Genomic DNA, 27,788 nt, shown 5'->3' with positions numbered 1-27,788 from the left:
TGCCACATGCCAGCCGTGACGGATGCTTCCCCATGGAGCATCCCTGGCTGCTTCCACAGCTCGCTGCTACAGCCTGGGGGGCACCAAATTCAGAGCAAGCTGTGGCTCGGGGGGGGGGGGGGGGAAGGAAGCACAAGACAACAAGCGATTCGAGGGCTGCGTGGGTCTGCAGTGGAGATTCTGGGCTGCAAAGGGAAGTTCTCGGGGAGGGGAGCCGTACGGAGCTAAGCATTGTCAGGGCCTAAACAAAGAATTAGTCCTAATAACCATTTCGCTGCCTGGCAACGGCCTCTCGGTGCCTGCACAGTGACAGCCTAAGGTGCGTCCATGCTGCAGCTGGACTCCCAGGTGGAGACGACGGGTGGTGGTGGTGGTTGGGGACTCCCTCCTAAGGGGGACGGAGTCATCCAGCTGCCGTCCAGACTGGGAGACTCGAGAAGTTGCCTGGAGCTAGAATTCAGGCTGTGACGGAGTGTCTGCCGAGACTGATCAAGTCCTCAGACCGCGACTTCCTCCTATTTCTCCACGTGGGCACCAAGGATACTGCCAAGAATGACCTTGAGCGGGTCACTGCAGACTGCATGGCTCTGGGAAGAAGGATAAAGGAGGGTGAGGCACAAGTCATGTGCTCGTCCGTCCTCCCTGGTGAAGGAGAAGGCCCAGGTAGGGACCATCGAATTGTGGAGGTAAATGTGGGGTTACGCAGGTGGTATCGGAGAGAGGGCTTTGGATTCTTTGACCGTGGGATGTTGCTCCGGGAAGAAGGATTCCTAGGGAGAGATGGCATCCACCTAACAGAGAGGGAAGAGCATCTTCGCAGGCAGGCTGGCTAACCTAGTGAGGAGGGCTTTAAACTAGGCTGGCAGGGGGATGGTGACCGAAGCCCTGAGCTAAGGGGGCTACCAGGAGGAAAGACAAGGAGGAGGGTGGAACAGGGGAGGCCTCCGGATTCACACTGAGGAAGTAGGGAAACTGACTAGTTCTCTTAGGTGCTTGGACGTGAACACAAGAAGCCTGGAAACAAGCAGGGAGAACTGGAAGTCCTGGCACAGTCAAGGAACCAGGACGTGATTGGAACAACAGAGCCTTGGTGGGATAACTCACATGAGTGGAGCACTGTCATGGATGGGTATAAAGCGTTCAGGAAGGACAGGTATGGGAGGACAGGTGGGGGAGTAGCACTGTATGTAAGAGAGCGGTAGGACTGCTCAGAGCTCCGGTATGAAACTGGAGAAAAGCCCGTTGAGAGTCTTTGGGTTAGTTTAGAGGGAGAGCGACAAGGGTGATGTCGTGGTGACGTGTGCTATAGACCACCGGACCAGGCTTTCTTTGGACAACTAACAGAAGTTTCCAGATCACAGGCCCTGGTTCTCATGGGGGACTTCAATCAGCCTAACATCTGCTGGGAGAGCAATACAGCGGTGCACAGACATTCCAAGAAGTTTTTGGAGAGTGTTGGGGACAACTTCCTGGTGCAAGTGCTGGAGGAACCAACTAGGGGCCGTGCTCCTCTTGACCTGCTGCTCACAAACTGGGAAGAATTAGTAGGGGAAGTAGAAGTGGGTGGCAACCTGGGCAGCAGTAACCACGAGATGGTCGAGTTCAGGATCCTGACACAAGGAAGAAAGGAGAGCAGCAGAATACGGATCCTGGACTTCAGAAAAGCAGACTTTGACTCCCTCCGGGAACTGATGGGCAGGATCCCCTGAGAGGCTAATATGAAGGGGAAAGGAGTCCAGGAGAGCTGGCTGTATTTTAAAGAAGCCTTATTGAGGGCGCAGGAACAAACCATCCCGATGTGGAGAAAGAATAGCAAATATGGCAGGTGACCAGCTTGGCATAACAGAGAAATCTTTGGGGAGCTTAAAACACAAAAAGGAAGCTTAAAAGAAGTGGAAATTTGGACAGATAACTAGGGAGGAGTATAAAAATATTGCTCCAGCATGCAGGGGTGAAATCAGGAAGGCCAAGGCACTATTGGAGTTGCAGCTAGCAAGGGAAGTGAAGTGTAACAAGAAGGGTTTCTACAGGTATGTTAGCAACAAGGTGGTCAGGGAAAAAGTGTGGGCCCCTTACTGAATGGGGGAGGCAACCTAGTAACAGAGAATGTGGGAAAAGCTGAAATACTCAATGCTTTTTTTGCCTCTGACTTCACAGACAAGGTCAGCTCCCAGACTGCTGCACTGGGCAGCAGAGCATGGGGAGGAGGTGAGCAGCCCTCTGTGGAGAAAGAGGCGGTTCAAGACTATTAGAAAAGCTGGACAGGCACAAGTCCATGGGGCCGGATCTAATGCATCTGAGGGTGTTGAGGGGAATTGGCTGATGTAACTGCAGAGTCATTGGCCATTATCAGGGGAGGTCCTGGACAACTGGAAAAAGGCAAATATAGTGCCCATCTTTTAAAAACGGAAGAAGGAGAATCTGGGGACCTTTAGACCGGTCAACCTCACTTCAGTCCCTGGAAAAATCACGGCGCAGGTCCTCAAGGAATCCATTTTGAAGCACTTCGAGGAGAGGAAGGTGGTCAGGAACAGTCAACATGGATTCACCAAGGGCAAGTCATGCCTGACCAACCTGATTGCCTTCTATGATGAGCCAACTGGCTCTGTGGAGATGGGGAAAGTGGTGGATGTGATATACCTTGACTTCAGCAAAGCTTTTGATATGGTCTCCCACTGTATTCTTTGGTTTCAGAGTAGCAGCCGTGTTAGTCTGTATTCGCAAAAAGAAAGGGAGGACTTGTGGCACCTTAGAGACTAACCAGTTTATTTGAGCATAAACTTTCGTGAGCTACAGCTCACTTCATCGGATGCATTCAGTGGAAAATACAGTGGGGAAATTTATATACATAGAGAACATGAAACAATGGGTGTTACCATGCACACTGTAACGAGAGTGATCACTTAAGGTGAGCTATTACCAGCAGGAGAGCGGGGGTATTCTTCTCAGCAAGTTAAAGAAGTATGGATTGGATGAATGGACTATAAGGTGGATAAAAAGCTGGCTAGATTGTCGGGCTCAAGGGGTAGTGATCAATGGTTCGATGTCCAGTTGGCAGCTGGTATCAAGCGGCATGCCCTGGGGGGTCTGTCCTGGGGCCGGTTTTGTTCAACATCTTCATTAATGATCTGGATGAGGGGATGGATTGCACCCTCAGCAAGTTCGCAGATGACACTAAGCTGGGGGGAGAGATAGATACACTGGAGTGTTGGGATAGGGTCCAGAGTGACCTAGACAGATTGGAGGATTGGGCCAAAAGAAATCTGATGAGGTTCAACAAGGACAAGTGCGGAGTCCTGCACTTAGGACGGAAGAATCCCATGCACCGCTACAGGCTGGGGACCGACCAGCTAAGCGGCAGTTCTGCAGAAAAGAACCTAGGGGATTGCAGTGGACAAGAATCTGGATATGAGTCAGCAGTGTGCCCTTGTTGCCAAGAAGGCTAACGGCATTTTGGGCTGCATTGGAAGGAGCACTGCCAGCAGATCGAGGGAAGTGATTATTCCCCTCCATTCAGCACCGGTGAGGCCCCATCTGGAGTACTGTGCCCAGTTTTGGGCCCCCCCCTACAGAAGTGATGTGGACAAGTTGGAGAGAGTCCAGCGGAGGGCAATGAAAATGATCAGGGGACTGGGGCACATGACTTACAAGGAGAGACTGAGGGAACTGGGGTTATTTAGTCTGCAGAAGAGAAGAGTGAGGGGGGATTTGATAGCAGCCTTCAACTACCTGAAGGGGGGTTCCAAAGAGGATGGAGCTCGGCTGTTCTCTGTGGTAGCTGATGACAGAACAAGGAGCAATGGTCTCAAGTTACAGTGGGGGAGGTCTAGGTTGGATATTAGGAAACACCATTCCACGAGGAGGGTGGTGAAGCACTGGAATGGGTTCCCTAAGGAGGTGGTGGAATCTCCATCCTTAGAGGATTTTAAGGTCAGGCTTGACAAAGCCCTGGCTAGGAAGATTTAGTTGGGGTTGGTCCTGCTTTGAGTAGGGGGTTGGACTAGATCTCCTGAGGTCTCATCCAACCCTAATCTATGATTCTATGAAGGCGTCAGTCCCAGCCGGGTAGCCAGACAGATTGCAAGGCCAGCAGGGACTGCTGTGCTCACCTAATCTGACCTCCTGCCTTGCACAGGTCACAGAATGGCCCCCAAATAATCCCTAGAGCAGAGCTTCTGGAAAAACATCCCATCTGGAGTTAAACATAGCGTTGGGACCCTTGGGAAGTTGGTGCAATGGTTAATTGCGCTCACTGGTAAAAACAAACGCCTTATTTCCATTCCGAATCTGTCTAGCTTCAACGTCCAGCCCTTGGACGTGTTAGCCCTTTCTCCGCTAGACGGTCATGCCCATTGTCCAATATTGGTTCCCCAGGTAGATACGGATAGCCTGTGGTCAAGTCACCCTACGCCCTTCCCCTGGTTAAGCTCAATAGATGGAGCTCCTGGAGTCTCTCACTCTAAGACAGGTTTCTAATCCTTTCATCATTCTCAGGGCTCTTCCCTGACCCCTCTCCAGTTGACCACCATCCCACGCGGCCACAGGATTCCAGCAGCAGTCGCACCACTGCCAAATACAGAGGGGAAAGAACTTCTCTGCTTCTACTCGAGAGTCCCCCGTTTATGCCACTGCTGGGATTTTGGCCCCACCGTTGCAGAGAGGGGAGATTGCCATGAACACGGGGGCTCTCTAAGTCCTCCACTCAACAAGGCCACCTGCTCCCCCACCGTTAACTCCCAGAAGATGCCCTGAACCCTGGTGTCCTCATTCTCCCGCCATTCTGGGAGCTCTGCCCAGCCTTGGTGGCGGAATAGCCCAGCCCAGCCCATGCCTGTGGGCCAGAGCCGTGGGGCCAGGCAGGTGGTGGGGACGGGAGGTTGGGATCACCAGGGCATCTCCTTAGAACAGTGCGGGTTGCTTCTCGGGGGCCCACCAAAACCTCGACAGACCTCTCATAAAAAGCCATGGAGAGCCAGAGGGGGCAGACCGGCAGCCCCCGCCAGGACGGCCACCATGCCCCACATCTGCCTAGTGGGAGGGAGGGGGATGGGGCAGCCCAGCATCAGCCTGTGGTTGAGGAGAAAGAAACCCATGAGCCACCCCACACCCTTTAAGCCACTACCTCTACTAGATGGGACACCATCATTCTCCTGCCCCAGCCCACGGACGGGCACGTTCCTGCCATCCGCTGGGGCTGCCCTCTGCCCGGGGGGCTGGGGCATGGCTGAACACTAGATTTGCTCCCCAGCCCCGTCAAGAGGGGCACCTCGTCACTGGGGTGATTTGGTAGGGACCGGGGGCGGGGGACAGAGCAGAGAGACCAGGGGCTTGTGCCCCCCGCCCCCAGCCCTGGCCCGGTGCTGTAGCTGCAGCTGGCCGGCAGGGGAAGCTGGGGTGACGGGTTTGAAGATCCCGCTGGCAGCAGCTGGCTGCGCCTGTGTGTTCTGGGAACAGAGGCCCCTGCCGGGTGGGGGGTGGGGGGTGGGGAAGAAGGTGCTGGATGATTCCCAGAGTCTCTCCCTGCCGCCCCCGCACTCAGCCTCCTCATCACGCTCGGTAATTGTTGCAGCTGTAGGAGCAGAGTGTCGCGTGGCAGATGGGCCCTGTCAATCTCCGGTAATTGAGGCAACAGGCGATAGTCGCCCCCTCCCCGCCCCGCCCCGGCCCCTGTGTGCGTCGCGGCCAAGGGAGGCAGCCGGGAAAGGCCAGGCTGTGCCCTCGCTGTGCCCTTGCCCGCTCTGGCACCAGCCCCATCTCTGCCCTCAGCTTGGCTGGGATCCAGATGTATGTCTCAAAGCCGACAGGGTCTCAGACTGTTGGCTGGGGGTCTGTAACCGGGGGGGCCATGCGGGGGCTGGTCGGCCATCCCTGTGTCCTCCCTCACCGCGCAGCCCAGCCAAGCTGGCATCTGCTGCCCTAGGGCACGGTATCTCCTGCAGCTGCATCCGTGGGGCAGCAAACCAGTAGACGCACTGCTTCTGTTCCTCTCCTGCCTGCCCCTCACCCCAGGCCTCCAGAGACCCCCCCCACCATAGCACACAGGCTGCGTGCACCCCTGGGATTGGATTCTCCACTGCCCAGGGAGGGGCCGGTGCAATGGAAGTGGGGAAGAGCGTGGCAAGAAGCAAGAACCCTCTAGTGATCGTGCCAGGATCAGGCTTTCAATTGCCTTGTCCTTGGCAGGGTGGGCACGGGCTCCTTTACAGCTGAACGGCTGTGCTCAGCCCAGCGGTGGGTTTGAAACTGGATCCTGCCCCGCACTGTGCCCGGCTAGGGAGTCAGGAGAGGGCAGCAGTCCGGGAGGTGGTTACGGGCGAGAGGGATCACGCCTTGGCCTCTCACAGAGAGACAAGGGGGCAGAAGGCGCAAGCGGATCCTTGCAATCCCGGGGGTACCTGAGCGGGAGGCAGCCAGCTGTCCAACGCATTTGCCCCACTTTCCTCCCCGACTATGTACAGAGGAGCCAGTAATTCCTGTCTTGGGCCACTGTCTGCATGGAGCCTGGCTTGTTCTCCCGCTGCTCCCTGGCTGCCCGCATCCCGAATGCCCTGGGCCTTGTCTACCTATTCACTCACTATCTCCTCCCCCACAGCCGTACCCGCCCATCCACTCAGCCCTGCGCTTCCCCATCACTGCTCTATCCACCCACACGCAGCCCTCTTCCCCCCCTGCACCCAGCCTCTCGCTTAATGTGGCTCCAAGGCCTCTGCACGCAGCCAGCCCCTCGCCGGCACCCGCCACCACCAGCGTGGACGTCAAACGTTTTGCAGCGCGAGTTAATGAAGCTGCAACAGTCGCTCAAGGGAGCCCAGCCAGACCCAGATGCGCTGGGGGCGGGGAGGGAAACATGGCTGCGGCAAAGAGTCCTGGGCTGTTGCATTTTACCTACCAAGCTAGTCTGCAAGCAGGCTCCCCGGTGGACCACGGCACCCCTTAAGCCCCAAAGCCAGGGTAAGGCCCAGCTGCAGGTGAAGAGTCCCTCCATTCTAAGCACTAGACAACACGATGCAGCTGGGCAGGGCATTTACACTGCAGGAGTCTTTGGGAATCTCTCCCCTGGACACAGGTTTGAATCCATGCCCCCCACCCTATTTCTGTCCACACTGAAATTGGTGTGACATGGGCCACCAAGCGCTCAGCACCCAGACCCTTTGCTCCTGCTAGTGGGAGGGTCAGAGCCAGAGAGTTCTGCTGTGACACGAGTCCAAGCCCGGTCACGTTCCAGTGTGGACACAGCTCGAGCCGCAGAGCCGAGTCAGGAGATCTGCATAGCGCAGTGTGGACCCGTCAGTACTGGGAGATCCAAGGCCAGCAATTGGAAACGCGGGTTCACAACGCAGCATGGACGCTCAACCGTGGGCTCGGAAACACCGAGTCCACAAAGCTGGATCCCCCGACAGTTTTACAATGCAGTGTGGACATCCCCTTGGAGTCCCCCTCCCTCCTGAGAGCCAAGCCCCATTGTACTAGGTGCTGTACAACCATACGGTAAGAAACAGTCCCCAGCCTGCAGAGGTCACAACACAAATACACGACCATCATTATCCCCATTTTACAGGAGGGGGGAAACTGAGGCCCAGAGAGATTAAGTGACTTGCCCAGGGTCACACAGAGAAGCTGTGGCAAGGCCCAAGAACTAAAAACTCTCCTGAATCCCAGAGTCCTGTCTTCACTCCCAAGCCGCCTTCCTGCTGCCCGAGAGCTGCTGCTAGATCGTGGGGAGCCAGCCCCACTCTCCCCTGCTCGCAGACAGAGCAGCTGTGGGAGAAAGCGGGCAGAGCCCGACAGCTGACCTGCTGTTCATCAGCCGTGTAATCTCCATTAATAGCCAGCTGAAATGCCTGGCTAAAAATAACCGGCTGCCTTTTCATAAGGGGCCAGCCCGCGGGAGCGGCTCTAGAGACTCAGTGCTCTCTCCCCCTGCAGCCACAGCAGCGAGGCCGGACCGTCGGGGAAGGGCAGGAAGCGTGACATGTCGGAGCGCCGGGTGCCCTTCACTTTCCTCCGCAGCCCCAGCTGGGACCCCTGGCGGGACTGGTACCTGGGCAGCCGGCTCTTCGACCAGCCCTTCGGCATGCCCCACATCCTCGAGGACTGGGGCAAGTGGCCGAGCAGCACCAGCTGGCCGGGTTACCTCCGCCTGATGCCCAGCCAGGCCACCGAGCCCGTCGCCATCACCAGCCCCATCGTCACCTCGCCAGCCTCCCCCAACCCGGCCTACAGCCGGGCCCTGAGCCGCCAGCTCAGCAGCGGCATCTCGGAGATCCGGCAGACCTCGGACAGCTGGAAGGTTGCCCTGGATGTCAACCACTTTGCCCCGGAGGAGCTGGTGGTGAAGACCAAGGATGGCGTGGTGGAGATCACCGGTGAGTGCTTCCTTTGACGCCGCCTGGCTCAGGCGAGGGGCAGACCTGGTCTCCTTCGAGCCCCAGCCAGTCTCCCTCTTTAGCCCTATGTCTGTGGCAAATGCTGCCCCCTGGGCAGGGTGCGTGACCCAGGCTCCACCGGGCCGGCTGCCACCTGTGGCTCCGGAGAGCCCAGATTCTACCCCCAGTGATGTGGCACATGTGGGTGCCTGCGGGGTGAGTGCTAGGGAACGGGTGCACCCTTGGCCCTCTCAGTCCCTCGGCTTGGCAGCTCTCGCTTTCCTAGTGCTCAGGCCCCCCCAGCCCAAGCAGGGGGGCAACGGGCAGCAGCCTCACTCCCCATCCACACAGCCTTCGGGAGTGGCTAGAGCCTGCAGTGCATTGCTTGTTCGCTCTGCTTGAAAGCTGCACGGCTCCCCCTGCTTCCAGGGAGGGGTCACGTTCCTCCTCACCATCGGCCAGGAAGGTGTTTGCTCTGGTGATGGAAGAAGAGGGAAAGGACTTGCTTGCCCACCTAGGCATATACAATACACGGGACCCTGGGGATGGGGGAAGGAATTAGCACAGGGACTAAACTGGTTATGCCACCCCATATTACTATTATGATTAAATCTTATTAAATATTGTAATTTCATGCCCACCTAGAGATCTAAACCTCGATCAGGACCCCAGCGTGCTGGGTGCTGTACAAGCACATAGTAAGTAGTCCCCGCTTCATCGAGCATAAGGTCTAAATAAGCAAAGTGTGGGAAGGGAAACTGAGGCACAGAGCTGGAAAATGACTGCCCAGGGTCACCTAGCAGGTCAGCGACAGAGCTGGGAACAGAACCCAGGTTTCCAAGAGTCTCTGGTTCACAGTCTAACCTCCAGCACCTATAGATTTTGCTAGGGTCCTCCAATGAAAGCAAGGAGCCTATATACCTTTGGGGATCTGGGCCAGAGTGCTTCATTAGTGCGTGTATGTACTTGGCAGCGACTGCTCTGGCAGCAAAGGGCATATTTTCTAGGGTAGCACGAAACATGGCAGCTTTGGTTCTCAGGGGAATCGTGTGACTGTTGCTGGTGGATTTGAATCACGTTCCTTCCAGCAGCTTCTCCCCCTTCCCCCACCGCTTCGGATCCCAAACGAGAGCTAGGCAAAGCCTCTCACATCCCAATGTTTTCTATCAAAATTTCAAGGAGAAAAGCAAAGTGTGTGAAGAGGATGGAATTTGATGAATTTCCCCCCCCCTCATTTTCCAGCCACTTCTGTTCAACTCCTTCCCCCCACCCCCCAAAAAGCTTCCAACTGAGAAACACCCCATGAAATTAAGTCAAACAACAAACTACCCCGTGCTTTGGCCCAACCATACAAAACAGCTGTGGTTTGGATGGGATCATGTATAGATCAGCCCTGGTCCCCCCCCGAGCCATCCCCCACCACCCTTTTTTAAGGAGGAATTTAGCTGTGTCTGAGGGCCAGGTTGTCAGCTGGTACAAACTTCACTGGAGTGATGCCAGTTCACACCAGCTGAGGATCTGACCGAGTTCAGGGTTTGCTAGGAAGCCTGACAGCAGGTGAGCTGTGGCAATTGGTAGTTCTGGTGTGCAAAGTGACTTCAGTTTCTGCACCAAAGTCCCTGCAATTAGCCCATGAGCAATGGGATCGTGCTGGCTAAGAAGGAGCTGACAAGCAGCAGTTTGATGAACTGACACCGGGGAGCTCATTTTCCTTTAAAGGATAAAGGCCAGATGCCGGCATACCCGGTGTGAGCCATCCCAACTGCCTTCAGACTCTAAGACCAGCCAAAGGCTCTGCAGATCTGCGGCCCAGAGAAGACAGCTAACAGTTTGGGGGAATGCCCGCTGGGCTTGTAAAGCGATAGATTGCAGGACAGGATTTAGGTCCTTTCCAGACTCCATTCCAGCTGGAGACAACTTCTGACTTCAGCAGCTCCTGGCAAAACCTGAAACTCTCGTGATTAACCCTTGGCAGGGCTGGTGCAGGTTTGAGAACATGCAGGTGAAATGGACTCAGAATGGTGGCACGCAGAACGGAAGCTTAAAAAGGACCGATTCAATCCAAGGTAGACAGTGCTCGCTTGTGGAGTGCCCCACTGCTCCTGTGGGACAACAGGTCAGCTGTCAGGACCCAGCTGGGCAGAGATACTAGCATATGGGTTCAAATCCCTGCTCTGCCATGGACTCCTTATGTGACTTAGCCCCAGCTCCCCAAAGGGATTTAGATCAGTGGGAGTCGGTGCCTAAATAGCAGAGGACCTGGGCCCTCCCCTGTGTAAACCAGGGGTAATCACACTTCTCCACCTGGCAGGAATAGATTGAGAGGCGCTCAGATACTACAATAAAGGGGCTGCATAAGTACCTTAGGGAGAAAATTGCGGGTCGTTAGCACCCAGCTCCTAATGTGAAGCTCAGGGGCCACAAACCAGGCGGATGCGGCGAGGCTGCCTCTGAAACCTTGGGCTTGGCAGCTGTGGACATGGGGAGCGGAGGGCTACCATCCAAGCCAGGCTGTTCTGGAACCGTCCAGACTGCAGCTGGCATGTTTCCTTCCCGAGGATGCAAATCCAGGAGATGAAGTGGATGCCAGCTTTCCTTTGCAACTGGTGGGGCAGGGAGAGACTCTGGGCTTTTCTTCAGTTTTCCATTGTCAGGTGCCGAAACACATCCCCCTAAGCAGTAAGATTCCAGGTTTGCTCCCCCCCTGCGTTCCTGTTTATAGTTGTAGTTGCTCCTGGTCTTTTCCCATCTGTTCAGCTCTGCCTGGCTCATGCTCTGAAAACCAGATTGAGCAACCTGGATGCTGCATCCCTTGCTCAGAGGCGCCCGCGCCTCCCTGTTTTGTAACAAAGCTGCCTTGACGAGTGGGGGGCTGGTTTTTTTCCATTTGCAATCATAACCGATGCAAACGCCGCCCTGCCCAGGCGCAGAGTAACCGTGGTAACAGGGAAGCAGAGAACTAGAAGGATGGGCGGTCGAGCAGCGGTTCTGGGAGCCGTAAGGCTTGCAGCTTGGCTCCGGCCCCGGTTCCCAGCCCCCTCAGCGTAGGGGAGTTCCCACTGCAAGTGAGGGAAGCTGCCTGCACTTGGGGATGTACCAGCTTTCCACCACTGGACAGCTGGGTTCAAGGACACCACCATGGAAGTCAGCCTGGCCGTCTTAGCCTGTTTGTCCCTACTACGGTGGCACTCTCAGCTCAGAGGAGCTTCTGGACTGGCAGGAGCATCATATTAAATTAGGAGCTGTAGCCCCTCGGAGGGCCAGTCCAGGACCAGGACCCCATTGCGCTAGGTGCTGTATGTACACAGAATAAAAACAGAGTCCCATCATAGTCCTCTGCCTGGCCCCACCCCGGGCAAGCTTCCCTGCCCAGAGGTGGGAATCTGGCAAGAACAGCTGATCTCAGAGGATTTCGGCTGAGAGAAAAAAAAAAAGGCTGCCCCTCACTGGAGGCCGAGCAGGAGAAACCAAACTGCCAGGGCGGATCTGGGGTTTGAGTCCTCACACTCGCCCCCGGATTCAGACTAGAGGCTCGCAGCTCTGAAACGAAGCTGCAATAGGAGCACGTCCTTCTCTGCTTCCCCAGCCAAGCAGCTCCTAGTCACCTTCACAGTCCTGCAGTGGGCATGATGGCTGGGGAGGCGGGCTCGTGGAGGAGTGCCCGGAGAGGCTGGGGCGAGTCATTCCCTTCTCCACTCTCCCAGTGCAATGGAGCGGCCGGGTAAGCCCCGGGGACCTCTGGCTGCAGAATCCCAGCTGAGCCGGGGACATGGCCCTGAGCCAGGCATCATTCCCCTGCATGCATCGCTCACCCCTCTGAAACGGTCTGTCTCCTCCTCTTCCAGGCAAGCATGAGGAGAAGCAGGACGAACACGGCTTCATCTCCAGGTGCTTCACCAGAAAATACACGTAAGTAGCTGGAGGAGAGAGGGCTCTTGGGAGACACTTGGCCTTCATCATCCACCAGCCATGGAAGGTGGGGGAAGAGGTCTTTGCCATATGTACAGTTCAGCACACTGGACGCAGGGAGCTGTTCTGGCTTGACCTAGGGGAAGGACGGCAGCTGACAACCCCTGGCACTGGGATGAGCAAGGAGCATTGAGAGGAGACAGTCCTATCCCTGGAACGCTGGTATTCCCATGCACCGTTGGGAACATGCTCTCCAGGGAGACTCGGGCCATCAGGCTCCCACATGATAAGGATCCCCTGGATATAAAGGTTCCCCAGTGTTCAGTCCCCCAGCTCCAGCTTAGCCTTGTGATAGCAAGGCTGTGAGGCAAGGCCTCAGAATCTGGGTTCCTGGCCACGTCTCCTGGGCTGGCAGAAGCGAAGGGTGGTGCAGAGAGCGGTGGTGGCAGGTCCCAGGAGGGATCTACTTCCAGCCCTCTATGGCTAATCACAGGATCGCTGCTGGAAGAGAGTGTAGACAGGAATCCGGTACTAGTGGGTGCCCCCAGGCAAGCCCACTGACCCCACGATCCCTCACTTGCCTCTCCCTTGTGCAGCCTGCCCCCTGGCATCGACGCCACCTCGGTCCGCTCCTCGCTCTCCCCGGACGGCATGCTGACGGTGGAAGCCCCCCTGCCCAAGCCGGCCATCCAGTCTGCCGAGATCACGATCCCAGTCACCTTTGAGAGCCATGCCCAGATCACCCCAACTGACACCAAAAAGCCTGAGGACGCTGCCAAGAAATAAGTAGGCACCTGGCACAGAGGAAAATCGCAGCCCGGCTGGTGCCGCTCGCACCCCAAAGCCATGTTTTGTTTTTTTATTTTGTACTAGTGCATTCACTGAGTTCCCCAAATAAATCTGAAAGTCAAATAAACCAAACACCCACCTGCCTCTCCCCTGTGCTCTGCGTTCCCGTGGCTAGGGTGTAGCCATCCGCATGTCCTTGGTGGGGCCTTTTGCTTCGTAAGCTAGGATTGCAAACACAAGAGAAATTCTCTCCCTGCTCATGTCCCTCCTTACCATAGTGTCCGAGTGCCACCCGACCTCCAGGGTATTTCTCTTCCCAACACCCCTGCGAGGCAGGGAATCCTTATTCTCCTTTTATAGCTGTCACCTAAGGCACAGGGAGGCCCTGTGACTTGCTCAAGATCACAGAGTCAGTGGCTGAGGTGGGTATTGAACCTGGGCCTTCTAGCCATTAGACCGTTCTTCCACACGAGGCATTTCATCACGTGGGGCACTTGGGGACCACGTCGATTCCCACCCCTGTGGCTAGCAGGAGCGCCTACATGCCTGGCACTAAGGAGATGCAGCGTTTCATGGCTCCTTCTGCTGTGGGCTTGGTGGTGGCCTTTGGGGCATGGCCACAGGTCCATTCCCATGCTCCACAGAAACCAGAAAATGATTTTTTTTGGAAATGATTTTCTCCTAGTCCATTGACAGCAGCATGCTGGGAATAAGGAAGGAGATGAGCTCCCTCTCCAGGCCTCAGGTGGCCTTCTTAGCATTCGGGGGGAGGGGGGGGCACACAACTCCCAGACCTTCAGGAAACCCCGCTGCAGCGCTGTCCCCGCCTGACGGTGATTAGAATCAATGGGCCCGATCCTGAGCGGTGTGGGTGTAAGCAACCCTGTTCAAGTCCATGAGGGTGCAGCAGTTGCCCCGGATGTGGCAAAGAACCTTTCGATTTTAAGGAACGACTAGGATCGGTTTTGAACCCCGACCAAGGTTTGCTGTTCTGCTCGGCGGGATGGAGGTTGGAACCAGGCCTGCTTTTATCAACGCTAGCTTGCTTCTTCTGAAGTGTGACTCACCCGCCAGGAATTGCTCTCTGCTGGGCTCCTGAGACCCGTGCTCTGGGATTCGCACGTCCCTGGCATGCCTTTAACAGGCCACCATTTTCTGGAAACCTCCAGGCAACCTTTGCACTCTGCTGATCTTCCAGCCCTTCAGTTTGCCCAGTAGGGTTTTATCCACACTAGGAAACACGGACCCATAATTCCCCACCAGTGCAGCCCTAGCGTTAATGATGATTCGTCTTTAGTTATAGGACAGTAGCGCCTAGCAGGGCAAACTCAGACCATCTACCCTCATGTCATGCTGGGGGGGAGAAGCCATGGGCTGCAGAGGAGCCCAGACCTTCCAGCAGAGTGGGTCCCAGAACTGCCCCCCTGCCCCAGCCCCATGGGGCGGGGGGGAAAATGGGGCCAAACCCCTGAACTGCCTGGTGCCTGCTGCCTGAAGCTGTGGCTTGGGCCAAAGGCCATCTTGGAGGACAGTTTCTCCAGGTGGGGGATTCCCTGACAGAAGCAGGCCCAAGCTGGAGCACCAGGGCTGAGCGCCCCACTCCTGGTGGGGCTTGGATGTAGATCTCTTGCCTGGGCTTGGGAGCGAATTTCTACCCTCAGGTTCAAGAAATAGAAAATTAAGCTCCTGCTCCAGCCCTGCCCTCCTTTAATATAGCCAGCTTACCCAAAGAGAGGACCCCAGGGGCTACCACCCACCTGGTGCGCCTTAGAGAGCCCAGGGTGGCTATCAAGTCAGGCTGCCTGCAGCCCAGCCAGCAGCTGCCACCCTGTCCCTTCCAGACACCCAGGCCCCTGGAGAGGGGCACTGCCCATCCACCGCAGCTGCTGTTAATCAGGTTTATTAGGGTAGTGCCTGAGGACCTGCCTAGAACAGGGCCCCATTGTGCAGGGTGCTGTACAAAACACAGTCACAGATGGGCCCTGAAGGCCCACAGAGCAAACAGCCACAGGGAAGGGTTTGAGGGGGACAGGGCAGGGCAGAAGAGGATAAGAGGGGCAGGTGCAGCATGAAGCAACTGGGGGAGGGGGGTAGGTGAGGGCTGGAGCCAAGCCCCAATCAAACACAGGGCAGAGGAAGCCCAGTCATGCTGTGGAAAGCTCGCCAGATGCCTCCTTTGGCTGCCTCTGCCAGTTGCATGAGCTACATTCCCAGAGTCCCTTGCACAGTTGCTAGGGCAGGCGTCCCACAGCCCTGCTCTAGGTGTGCACTGGGGCTGAGGAATGGCCGCTATGGGACCCTGGCTGGTCCCTGCATTACCGTCCCCGAGAGCCCTGACCAATCCAGGTTGGCACATCTGATTGACCGCGTTGCCTTGCGCGGAATTTCCTCTCTGGGTTGGGAAGGGCAGAGACAGCACCAGGCCGGACTGGTTGGGGTTCTCTGGGCTGTCAGTGCAGGGAGCAGCTGGCAGAGGTTCCCAAAGGCCCCGCAGATACCACAGGCAGGGAGGATTCCCATAAACCCCCCGCAGCCCGACGCACGAACACAGCCTTAGATGGCAGCACGGTCTCACTCACTGTTACTATATTACTGCTCTGACAAATCCCAGAGCTAATCCCCCTTCCTGAGTCAGACTCCAAGACAGAGACTCACCCAGCGCTAGTGACCTGAAAAGAATCCCAGAGCCTGTAGGATCCTGGAGAGTTGGTGCTTGGAATCCAGGCATGCTCCAGAAGTCTCCCAAAGCTTTCACCTGAGTAGCCATCAGCATTTGTATGCAGCCACAGCCTGGAAAGGGTTAACAAACCCTGCTCACGAACCACCAAAGAGTCTCTCGTTAATCTCCTCTGGGACACGGAGAGCCAATCCAAGCCCAGGTCCGTAGCGGGACAATCCGATTGATCTCAGACCCAGTTGTCAGCAGACAGGAATCCAGGTCTCAAATAAACATGATTCATCAGTCTGTTTAGGAGAGCTAGGATAGGAGCCGAATGCCTGCCCCGAGCCCCAGGCAATGCCCCGTACACCCTTCCCAGCCAGAGATGGACTTCCACGTGCCTCTAACACTGAGCAGCCAGTGAGCTGGCCAGAAAACAAGAACACGTCGAGGGGTCTTTCAGTATTGGGATGAAACCGACATTTTAAAAATGTTCCTGGAAACCCAGCAAGGCAGACACCCCACAGCCTAGCAGCTGGGAGGTGAGATCCAGGCTCAGGACCCTCTGACTCAGGTAGGGCAGGGACTTGAACCTGGGTCTTCTGTGCGGCTGTCCCAACCCCTGGGCTATTGGCTATTTTCGGGTGGAGCTCGCCTGTACCGTGATTTTGACCAGAAATTCCACCCTGGCCCCAGAAAGCTTTCCAGGCGACGGTTCAAAAAAGATCCATTTCCGACCAACGGTTTTGGTTTCAACAAATCGGCATTTTCCGACAAACGTGTTGGCAAGAACGTCCCAGCCCGCCGTCGCAAAGCCTTGTGCATAGGCTTATTGCAGCCCTGGGGCTGCCCCGATGTTCATTCATGAAGTTTAGAACGATTTAAAAATAAAAATGAAGAAGTGTTTGCGGTTGCTTTTTGCTGGCAACGAGGATGGAACCGAGATCTCACTTACATCCTTGGCTCTTAACCCAGAGCTCATCTATAGATCTACTCAGAGGGAGCATGTTTCCTAGTGGTTAGAGCAGGAGACACCTTGGTTCCATTTCAGCCCTATCCCCGACTCCCTGCATGGCCTCTTCCCCATTCACTCTTACCCATGGGAGGTGGAGGGGGGATAGTGACATACTTCACAGGGGACCATCACAAGGTTTCATTAAATTAGGTCATTGGACTGTCACTGTTCTATGGACGGAACACTTTCCGATCATCATCATCATCTCAGTCGAGATGTCTAGTCTCACAGCCAAGCTGCAACATGCATCAGGACAGTCACTGAATCCCAGGAAAATTCCTTCCCCATTGCGCCTCATCTTTCCACCTTTGTCCTAGAGCCGTTCCCTGCAGTGCAATAATCCTCCTCTCCAGACAGCTCCTCATGAGTCATGTAGGCTGTTTATAGCCCCTGGGTCAATGCCAGTTGCTCAGAGCAGCATCAGAAGGCACTTCTGGAATGACACTAGCTCCGTCCCACCACGCTGACGGGGCGTCACTCACGAGATTCAGAAAAGTGATGGAATCAACTCATGAGAGCTTCAGAGCTGCTGAAAAACAGCAGGTTCTTTGTGACAAAGGTGTCTTGTGTTACTAATATCATAACTGACCAACTGTTCCATAGGCAGTGGGGTCAGATCCCGACATGCACAGATATTCTCTTAGAACTATATTTTATAGGCTACGGATGTGGTCAAGACTCTAGTAATCGGTGAAAAGCTCAGATATAATAGCCATGAGCATGGTATAAAAACCTAGATGGAGCAATGGAACGATCGAAGCTTTGGGCAAAGCTCAAAAGGTTCACAGAGTTCCCATTCAAGAGAAGAACCCAAAAGTTCTGCCACAAACTGCATCTGAACTATCCAAACTTTGAGTCTTCCCCATCAGGGTGGAAAGCCATTTGCAGATCCAAACTTCCCTCAAGTCCAGGCTGCTTAGTGTCACTCCACTATCTCTGCGGACCCCGAGATCCACCATCACAGCTAGGGGCCAAGATCTCTCTGGATATCAGAGCCACAAGGCCCGGTCTGGGCAGGAGAAGGATCCAGATGGCATCACCACTTCCAGTGGCACCAGCTAAATCAGGAGTATGAGACTGTCACCACCTCCCCTTGGTGTGTCCTTGTCTTTCCCCAACTTGTCTCTTTTCTTGCCTATTCCTTTTCCCTTCCATTTTCGCTAACTTTGCAACACAGCTGTAAGCCTCTGACCAGAAAGGCAGTTGAAAAAATTGCCCTAAACAGCCCAATGCTGGTACTGAACAGTTTGCCAGGTCTTGGAGCGGCTGATAAGAGAATGGGAACAGCCATATGGGGTCAGACCAATGGCCCATCTAGCCCAATACAGTACTGGGTTTACAACGGTGCCAGGCCCACAATCCCTCCCCTTACTACTGGCAGCTCTCCCTGGGGTTCAGGGGTAGGAGAGGATCATTGGGTCGGGTGTGTGGTGAGGGCAGCCAGGGAGAGGCCATCTGTCCCTCAGCTGAAGGCAGAGTATGAGGGGTGCACAGTGGCCCCAGGATGCCAGGCCTGGGTGGCACAGAGGCAGCAAGCGGGAGGCTAGAGGGAAAGGGAACAAGGGACCTTGTTAAAATAAAAGCCTTATTTGGTACTTTACATTTAAAATGCTTTAACCTTTTCTCCTTCTTTTCTGTGCCTTTAATAAAGGATGTTTAATGGGGTGTTTGCCATGGTGCTCACAATCCCCAAGTCTTGTCGTCACCTTTGACTCTTTGGGCCCATAGATTCCAAAGGCAATGAATCCATCACTCAGAGGAAATTTTGGCCTTCTCTCTTCCTTTCTCCCATGAGGAATGAAAGAGTCGCCTTGACATTTACATCATCAGAGCAAACCCTCCCGAGATGAGCAGGGCCGCTCACACTTCTCCGAGCAAGCGTTCCCAGTTCCAGCCCTGCTTTGGTTTCCCTCAGTTCCCATTTTTGAGCTTTTCTTCACAGCTACAGACTCTGTGTTTAAACAAACGCAGAGTTTCTGGAGAACAAGACAGTCGCTTCAGAGCGGTGCCGATTCAGCGTACTGGTGCATATTGGCCGTTTCCGATCCCTGCCCCTAACCAACAGCAAGGAGTCACTCACACTAGGACACTGACAGCCCGGGCCCACTAGCTAATCCCAAGAGAGCTGGCATTGTTACAGTTTCAGGGTAACCACAGAGAACTGGCATCATCGTCTCAGTAACAAGGTAACCTGCTCTGTGGGCGGCCCAAAGGCACCCCTTTAGGTCTCAGGTCTCCAGCCCCCACCTCTCTCCAGACAGCGACCCATGTCCTTCTCCCTCCAGGCAACTAGGCTTGCGGTATCCTTGCAATTCATTGTGACCATCCCAGCAGATTTGGCCTGCCTGAGCCTCACACCTGCAGTTTACGGTCTCTCGAGGGTGAATGACAGGGGTTCCAGTGACCCGCCAGCTTTCACAGAGGACGGGACACTTGTTTGAAGACAAAAGCATTGCAGAGAAAACTGGTCAGAAAACAATGAACAGATCAAAATCTGCAGCAGGTATTTGCTCTCTTGGTTACAATCTCATGTCATGGCTTGGATCAAATGAAGGTCACAGAACGAGGCAGCCTGAACTGGCTCCAAGTCCTTTTGTCTGTTGGCCCTCTTGAACCAGCTCTGACCCAGTCTATGCACCCCACCCAAGGGAGAGGGACTTGTCTGGATTGTGCACCTGTCCCTCAGTTTGCAGTAATTACCCCCCATTGATTTCAATTATGCGGGGAAAGCGAAGCAACTCACAGGGCTAGAATAGACCCCCCCCCCCCCACTCAGATTCAGGTAACATTTAGCAATACAGAAGTGCTTGGTTCAGCGTGCCTGGTCATCTCTATACAATAACCTTTGGAAGTTTGCACACTTCCAAGCTCTCAGACCTGTCAATCAAACCAATCTTCCCAAAGGCAACTGGGCTCTTCTGCTCCCATCAATCAGCCATGAGTGCCGAGCCGGAACTGACAAATAGAATCGTTAACCAGAATGAGTGCATCTACGCTTTCCCCAACAAGTCAGGGACAGATCCTTTCATCTGATCTGCCCACCGGAAAGCCCTCCAGAGAAGGGCTAGCCTACAGAACACAGGCTTTGCCGTGGTAGCTTCCTAGCTTATACCGGCAGGAGGAGTTGTTCTCCTGGTACAATTCCACCATCTCCCTGGAGGACATTAGCTAAGCCGACAGACACACCCTTCTGTCAGCATAGCTGCTTCTACGCTGCGGAGTGGGGGGGGGGGGCTTCACATCCCTGACTGACATAGCCAGCTACAGAGCCTGCCCCTTCAGCGTGTACCCTAGTGGCTCCTGCTCTGGCAGTCCCTGGTTCAAACCCCAACATTGGCCAAGATGGCAGCTGTCACATAAGCATACAGAGGAGAGTCCAAGAGGCATGGCAGGAGACTCTCCCCTCTGAAGCAGCAGAGGCCAGAGGCAGGTCTGGATCTGAGCCTCCTTAGGGTACAGATCTAGGGGACTGGTTCAGGCCAATTGCCACCCCATGTGCTCTCCAGGGCAGGGAGGTTGTGAGGCCCAGAGGCCAGTTATGCTCAAGGAGGGGCTTTCGGGTTGTCCCCAGGCCAAGATGCCCACCATGGTAGAAGCCCACACATCACAAAGCCTGGCAGGAACCCAGAGGCCTCCAGGAACCCAAGTTGGTGGGTGTCAGTCCAGATCCTAGTGCAGAAGTGTCCTAGAACTGCCCCAACAAACCCAGCACTGGACTCCTCACTCCCTTTGAGGGGCTGGGCAGGGCGGCGAGGCTGGTTGGGGAGTTTGCACTGGGGCTGCCCAGGTTCTGCTTGTTCTCTGGCCAAACAGACGTCTCCATTCCTTAGGGCTGCAAATCCAGCCCCATTCAGCACTAGCTAAGTGAGTGCAGAGCGAGCTTCATAAACACGCTCAGGGACAAGCCAGCATGGCTGGGACAGGAACGAACCTCTGCCTTCTGGCTGTAATGTGGGGGACCTTTCATAATCAGATTTCAGGAGGAAACGGGGTGAGGGATAGCTCAGTGCTTTGAGCATTAGCCTGCTAAACCCAGGGTTGTGAGTCAATCCTTGAGGGGCCATTTAGGGATCTGGGGCAAAAATTGGGGATTGGTCCTGCTTTGAGCAGGGGGTTGGACTAGATGACCTCCTGAGGTCCCTTCCAACCCGGATATTCTATGAACTGCTGGTGACCCAGAGAAGCTGAGCAGAGTGTTCTTGCCCAAATAGGACTCCAGGCACTGGGAACAAAAGTGAGGCTGAACTGCACAATTCCTGACGGGATTTTGAATCGCCCGAAGTTTGGAGGGGCTGGGGGTTTAGCTGCAAGCTGGCACAGGGAGAGGAGCCAGCTGGAAAGCACAGAGTAAGATTCCAAACACTGCAGAGCTCAGGGGTGTTTGGATTACACTGGGTTCTTACCTCTCATATCATTAATTTACTCTTAGCGGCCCCACCCCCAGGAGAGAGGGTAGTAACATTGTACCCAAGCTGCAGACCAGGGAAATCAAGGCATGGAGAGACTAAGCAACTTGCCCAAGGTCACAGAAAGAAACTGTAGCAGAGGAGAGAACTGAACTCTGGTCTCCCAAGCCCCAGCCTGGTGACTTAACCAGTGGCCCAACCTTTGTCTCCCAGCTATAAATGGGGGCCCCATTTATGAAGCTGTAGTACAAGTCTGGGTTCGAATTCAGGACCCATCCAAACTTCGGGACAGCCAGATCTGAGGCTTTTAGCAATAGGAGCCAGCCACCAAAGGGAGATCCAGGCCTGGCTGGGTTCTGAATGCTCACACACTGCATGGCGGGGTGGTGGTGGGGAATTATTCAGGCTGAGGGTTTGGCTCAGCCACAGACCCGAGAAATCGGACCCGGATCTGGAGGTGTGAAAGCCCCACACGTGGGGGCGTTGGGCTCCGATCCGGCTCATTACAGCGATCGCCGTCTTTTATGAAACACAGGGCCAGCCCCGCCAGCCTAGTGCTTGGGGGCAGCCGTTTCTGGGAGTCACGGGAGATGACCTGCTCTTGCCATTTACACACAGAGAAGCCGCCGGTGCCCTGTGTGTTTTCTCCCACCCGTGTCAGCAGGATACAGAGGCCTCTGGTGCTTCCCCATCCCAGCCAGCCCCCGCAAGCTGCTTGGAATCCAGCCCCCTGGGCCAGCAGTGGGGGCTAGGCAAGACGAGGGCTGCTGCAGATCCCAGGCGCCTGGCCTCCCAAGAAGGAGCGCAGCCCTGGAGGGATCTCTCCTTATATGGAGGGCCGTGCAAGGGATGGGGAATGCGTGGAATTCAGACAGGGCTGGGCAATGCAGCGGGTTTGGCTTTGCTCTCTCCCCCCCCCCCCCCCCCCCCCCACCAATTGATCGCGGCTAACCCACAGGGTGAGCCCTGCTTGCCTGCCACCTCGCCCCTCCACGCAGGCCAGCTCAAGCCGCAGGCCCCAGCGGTCAATGGGAGAGGCCTGCCCCCCTGGGATTTGCTGCCAGAGTCTGGTGCTGTGGCTTTCCGGCACACGGCAAAGAGAGACATCTGGTCTCTGCAGGCTTTCAGGGCAGAGAGGCGAAGGGACGCGAGGGATCTGCCTCCCCCCGCCCCAATCAGCCTAGCGACAAGCATGTGTGCGGAGGGTGCCATGTGCCAGGGAGAGCTGCGTGCTCTCGGTGAGATGCCAAGCCAGCGCTGGGCGTGGTGGAGGCAGCTGACCCAGGCCAGATGTGCCGGTTTTATCGCCCTGTAGACAGACCCTCTGGGCCACCAGCCTTGCCAGACCCAAGTGTTCAGAAGCCATGAGTCAGGCCCCCCAAAATCATGAGATTTAAAAACAAAAAACAAAACAAAATTCCAAGCCAAAGAAAATATTTGGTGCCATCAGGTCCAGCACCTCCTATCGCAGGCAACCCTTTCATTTGCCTCCGGTTTTCTGAGCCTTCAGGGTGCACCCTGGTCATGTTTGTCTCTGCAACCAGGAAGGCTAGAAATGGTCACCTTTTGCCAAGGTTCTCCCAAGAGAAAACACCATCTGTGGGGAACCTCGGCAACACTGCGCTGACCGTACAAGCACAAAGGAAAGGGCTTTATCCCGGCGGGGGCCCTCCTGGGAGCTTCTGGGCACCCTGAGAACCCTCTGGCCACAGGCTGCCCAGCACCTGGCAGGAGGGGCTCAGCCCCTGGAGGGACAGAGACTCCCTAAATGAATTTGACCAGCAGCAGTTCCAGCAGCATGGATGGAGCCCACAACTGGTGCGGCCCAGTTAACCAGATTTCTGAGCATACGCAAAGAGGAGGAATCCCAGGAAAGCGTGCCCTCCTTCCTGCAACAAGACGACAGGAGGGTGCAGAGGGGAAGGATCACAGCACCAGCTGCAGGGCCAACTGGCCAGCTAGGTGGCCTAGATTAGTGTGCTGAACCAGGGCTAGATCTGAGACAGCCCATGCCGCACAGCCCCAGGTTATGGCAATGGTTTACACCATGATCAACAGCGTCCCAGCTGGCTGGTCAAGGAACAGCCATTCTCTATCAAGAAGCCAGGGCCAATCCTCTTGGGCTGTAAGCATGATGCTAATGTGGAGACACCAACAGCCCTGGGTTTGTGGGTGGGGGCGGGGGGGAGGAACTGGCTTTGAAAGTCCTATAGGTGGAAATTAAGGCTGACACACAGAGCTAATTAGATCCTGTCTCTGTGGCAAGTCATTTCCACTAAGCACATCATGCGCTGGGCTCTGAGGAGTCTAAATATCTGCAAAGCGTGGGCTGGCTCCAGAGTGGGACTGGATTGACCAGGGATGTTCAGATCTTTACAGTTATCGGAACGGCCCAAATTTCTTTCATGCAAACACTGAGCAAATAGAAGATCATTTAAAATAGATTACGGAGTGCGTCGTGGGGATTGCCTGGCATGTTTGCATTTCATCTGACACGCAAATCCCTTCATTAGCTGGGCCAACCCGGCAAATTTACTTTTTAGGACAGAATTCAGGAAAGCATTTCAGGCTGGCACTTATGCACGTGCTTCAGTGCTGCCCAAATTGGGGTGGATTTAAGCATGCGCTCTTCAGAATCAGGGCCACAAATGAAGGTTATTTACTACAGTTCGAGAGGACTCTGAACATTCACACTTACGGGGTAATGTGCTGTCTGGCAGTGCTTCGTGGTAGAAGCTTCTCCAAGCAGTCTGCTAGCAAGCATGGTTTCCCCCTCGCCGACCTTGACCGTTCGGAGAGAGGGGCTAGACAAGTGAGCTGGACACCACATCCTCCATCACCTCAGTTCCTTCCAACTGCTGCGCCAAATGAATCCGGAGTTTTTTCCTCAATTGATATGATCTTTGATAGCTTAGAGTTGTTCCAAGTATTTAGTCTAGTCGACGGTAATTTTAAGCATGGCAATACATGTAGATAGTTTGTAGCGTCGGGTCCATGTAATGGCGGAACTGAAGAAAAAGAAGCCGGGTTTAAGAGGATCACATTAGGTGCCCTAAATGCCAGGGAGTACATTCCAAATGGCCAGTGACTTCTTTCAGAGACTAGCTCTCCCTTCACTTGCCAGGAGTCTTGCAAACAGAACAATGAATAACTGATTTTTTTGGTGACGAGTTTCAGAGGGGTAGCCGTGTTAGTCTGTTTCAGAAAATCAGCGAGGAGTCTTGTGGCACCTTAAAGGCCAACAAATGCATCATAAATGCATTTGTCTAATCCATTTGTTAGTCTTTAAGGTGCCACAAGACTCCTCATTGATTTTTTTGGTTCATTGGCATTTTTAAATGTGGGGCGGGGGGAGAGAAGAGAGATCATTTTAGTCCAGGCTGAAAATGAAGAGTTTTGAGATGTTCCCCACATACAGTCAGCCGGGTGGTGGTTAGTTACACACAGACAGTGTTGGTTCTATTTGCTTGTCATGCGGCTGACAGCCCGCAACTAACAAACCAGTGGGAAACGCCGGTCATACAATTCCACAAGCAGACAGAAATCCATCCCTGGTGAAAGGTTTGAGCTGAAAATTCTCTTTTCACACACACTTACATGTGTGAGGTTCAAGAGCGCAAACAATCCCGGAGAGTGACCGCAAAAGGGTCACGGACACGGTAGAACTGAAACCGGCTTTTGAACAGGATTGAATAGTCACAGATGCTACTTTCCACCACTAGCCACTGGGAGCCTAAACACAAAGCTGGGTCAACTCCCTCCTTGTTTCACTTGTATTACGGTAGTACCTAGCGCAGGGGTGGGCAAACTTTTTGGCCCGAGGGCCATATCGGGGTTCCAAAACTGTATGGAGGGCCAGGTAGGGAAGACTGTGCCTCCCCAAACAGCCTGGCCCCCGCCCCCTATCCACCCCCTCCCACTTCCTGCCCCCGACTGCCCCCCTCAGAAGCCCCGACCCATCCAACCCCCTGGCTCCTTATTCCGGACCGCCCCCTCCTGGGACCACCCACCGCTAACCACCTCCTGGAACCCCCACCTCCTATCCAACCCCCCCTGTGCCCTGACTGCCCCGCCCCCTATCCACACCCCCACCCCCCTGACAGGCCCCCTGGGACTCCCCTGCCTATCCAACCCCCCCCTTTCCCTGACCACCCTCCCCCGAACCTCCACCCCCATCACTCCCTGTCCCCTGACTGCTCCCCAGGAGCCCCTGCTGCTTATCCAACGCCCCCGCTCCCCTCCCCCTTACCATGCCACTCAGAGCAGCAGGACTGGCAGCTGTGCCGCCTGGCAGGAGCTTGCAGCTCCGCCAGACTTTGCAGCCCTGCCACCCAGAGCGAGCTGCAGGGGAGGGGCTGGGTGCTCCCCTCCCCCGCTGGGAGCTCAAGGGCTGGGCAGAATGGTCCCACAGGCCGTAGTTTGCCCACCTCTGACCTAGCGGCCCCTTGCTGGGCTGACTGCCCTATGAACGCACAGTAAGAGCTGTTCCCAGCCTCCAAGAGCTTACAGCGTAAAGAGAAGAGAGCAAGAGGGGAGGGGAAACTGAGGCACAGAGAGGGGCAGTGACTTGCTCGAGGTCACTGGTTTCCAGCTCTACCACTGAGCTGCAAACATAACCAAAGTCTGCTGAAATATGGTCCAGTGCCCTAACCACTAGCCCAAACTGCCTCCCATTAGTTACTGGATAAGTTTTCTATAACAGTCACCCTGACTAATGTTTAAACACTGAGGGATCTCCTGATCCCCCTTGGTCAGCCATCTGTCTGCACCTGGACAAAGAGAATGCAAAGTGGATCAAACGGGGCACGAGCCTCAGCACTGCGGCATTCACACCCTGCACACGACTGCAATGCTGTTTGCACCGAACGCGCCTTGTGAGGCGGCTTTTGAGAACGAACGCACGTGGGTCACTAATGTCACTGGGACGTGTACGTGACGACGCTGTACATGAAGTTATGTTCAAGTGTTAAAAGGTGATTAACCAGGCAAGTCGGGGGCAGTTGACAACAGATTTTCTCCAAAGAAGAGAGAGGCCAAGACCTCAGACCAAGTGTGGCCAAACCCACCAGGCTATTCATTTGTACTGGAGGTTGCAGGCAGAAGTCATTTGCATTGTAAAAAAACCACCACCAGAGGGGAAGATAACATGGAGTCTACACCAGCCAGCTGGCCTCCACACCCAGTGGGGGAAAGGCATTGCAGAAGAACATTTCAGAGGTTCATTGGACAATAAAGCGATGGGGAGCAAACCCTGAAGTTATCCTTCACCTGAGGAGACAAGGGAAACCAGCACTGTGGACTCAAGGTGGGGGGGATTGGCGAGGAAACTGCCTTGTACCAAGGCTGTAGCTTGTTAGGTCAGGTCTGAGTCATTAGAAAGCACATTTCTACTTGTGTTTGTTTGTAGCTATTTCTATCTTTATTCCTTCCACCTGGAACACTTACCCTATAGCCTTTAGTTAATAAACTTGTATGTTTACATGAACCCAACTCAGTGCTGCGATTGAAGGGAAGGGGGATGTGTTTACCCCAGTTAAGCTAAGCAGCTGTAATGTGCTGACTCTTTAAAAGAGCAACAAATTTAATCTCTTCTACAACTGTCCAGCGCTAGGGGCTATGCATTGCAGAGAAACATCTCTGGGGAGCATGGGGGCTGGAGTTCATGGATTGTTACTTGCCAGGCGAGGTTTGGGCTGGTAGAGGCTTGAGGAATTGGCAGGGGAGGAAGACAAGGTGGTGAGGTAAGGAGCTGACTCACCAGCAAAGCTCAGGTTTGCAGAGGCAGAGACGACACTGGGGCTCCCAGCTCTGAGCATCCCCAGCAGAGTGTTACAAGGCAGACAACCCCTCCTCAAGCACACACCTGCAGCACAACAAATAACCCTGCCTCAGTTTCCCCTCATTTGCCCACAAGAGCACGACCGCTCTCAGAACTTGTCTGCACAATGAGTTTGCAGCGCTGGGGTGCGAATCGAGCCCACGCTAGTCTGCCCTGGACTCACTGTCCACGTGAAAACAGCCGACTCATTAATGCACTTGGCTCCAGGCCTGTTTCAGAGAGGACTACAGTGTACAGCAGATTCAGATCCCAGCAGGCTTCAAGTTAGTCATTCATGTAGACAAGCCCAAAACATCCAGTCAAAGTCCCCCTGCTGGGCAGAAGTTATTCACATGAAACAATCCACAGAACCCTCATGATAAAAACCATTCTCCCCAAAATGGTACCCGGCAGCTTTCCATCCCCTCTCCCGGAGCACATTTCCAGCTCCCCCAACCAAGGGCCCATCTGCAGACTAGCCCCCATCTTTTTACCCTTTTCCAGGGCTCCTCCTGAGCACTCCTAATCTCACCCACCACATTTCTCCAGGAGCCCCAAGTCAGGTCTCCCACAAGAGGGCTCCAGGCAGTGCCCCATTCACCCAGCGTTGGGACTCCAACTTCTGCACCTGGAATCCCCACTCCAGCAGCAAGCCTCTTATATGGGGCTCAGCTGCTTCCCCCAACCAGGCTGGTTCCTTCCCTTCTTCCTTGAGGCCTCCGCACAAGCTCAACTCACCCAGCTCTAGCCAGTCCTCACCAACAGCTCTCTGGTTCCACTCTCCTCTGCCGCTTCTGTGCATGCCTTCCTGGATCCCAACAGGGCA

At 55.0% G+C, this 27,788-nt stretch overlaps 1 protein-coding gene across 1 annotated transcript; it reads left to right on the top strand.

Moving 5' to 3' along the window:
- The first annotated feature begins 198 nt into the window (after window positions 1–198).
- On the top strand, window positions 199–13,227 carry HSPB1 (heat shock protein family B (small) member 1). Its single transcript, XM_073315317.1, has 4 exons — window positions 199–663; window positions 7,927–8,366; window positions 12,212–12,275; window positions 12,872–13,227. Exons 2-4 carry the CDS (start codon window positions 7,973–7,975, stop codon window positions 13,059–13,061), a joined length of 648 nt encoding a protein of 215 aa, XP_073171418.1. The 5' UTR covers window positions 199–663; window positions 7,927–7,972; the 3' UTR covers window positions 13,062–13,227.
- The last annotated feature ends 14,561 nt before the right edge of the window (window positions 13,228–27,788 follow it).

This window comes from Lepidochelys kempii, chromosome 17 (assembly GCF_965140265.1).
Source record: "Lepidochelys kempii isolate rLepKem1 chromosome 17, rLepKem1.hap2, whole genome shotgun sequence".
Lineage (NCBI taxonomy): Eukaryota > Metazoa > Chordata > Testudines > Cheloniidae > Lepidochelys > Lepidochelys kempii.
This window is presented reverse-complemented; position numbering and strand designations above follow the sequence as displayed.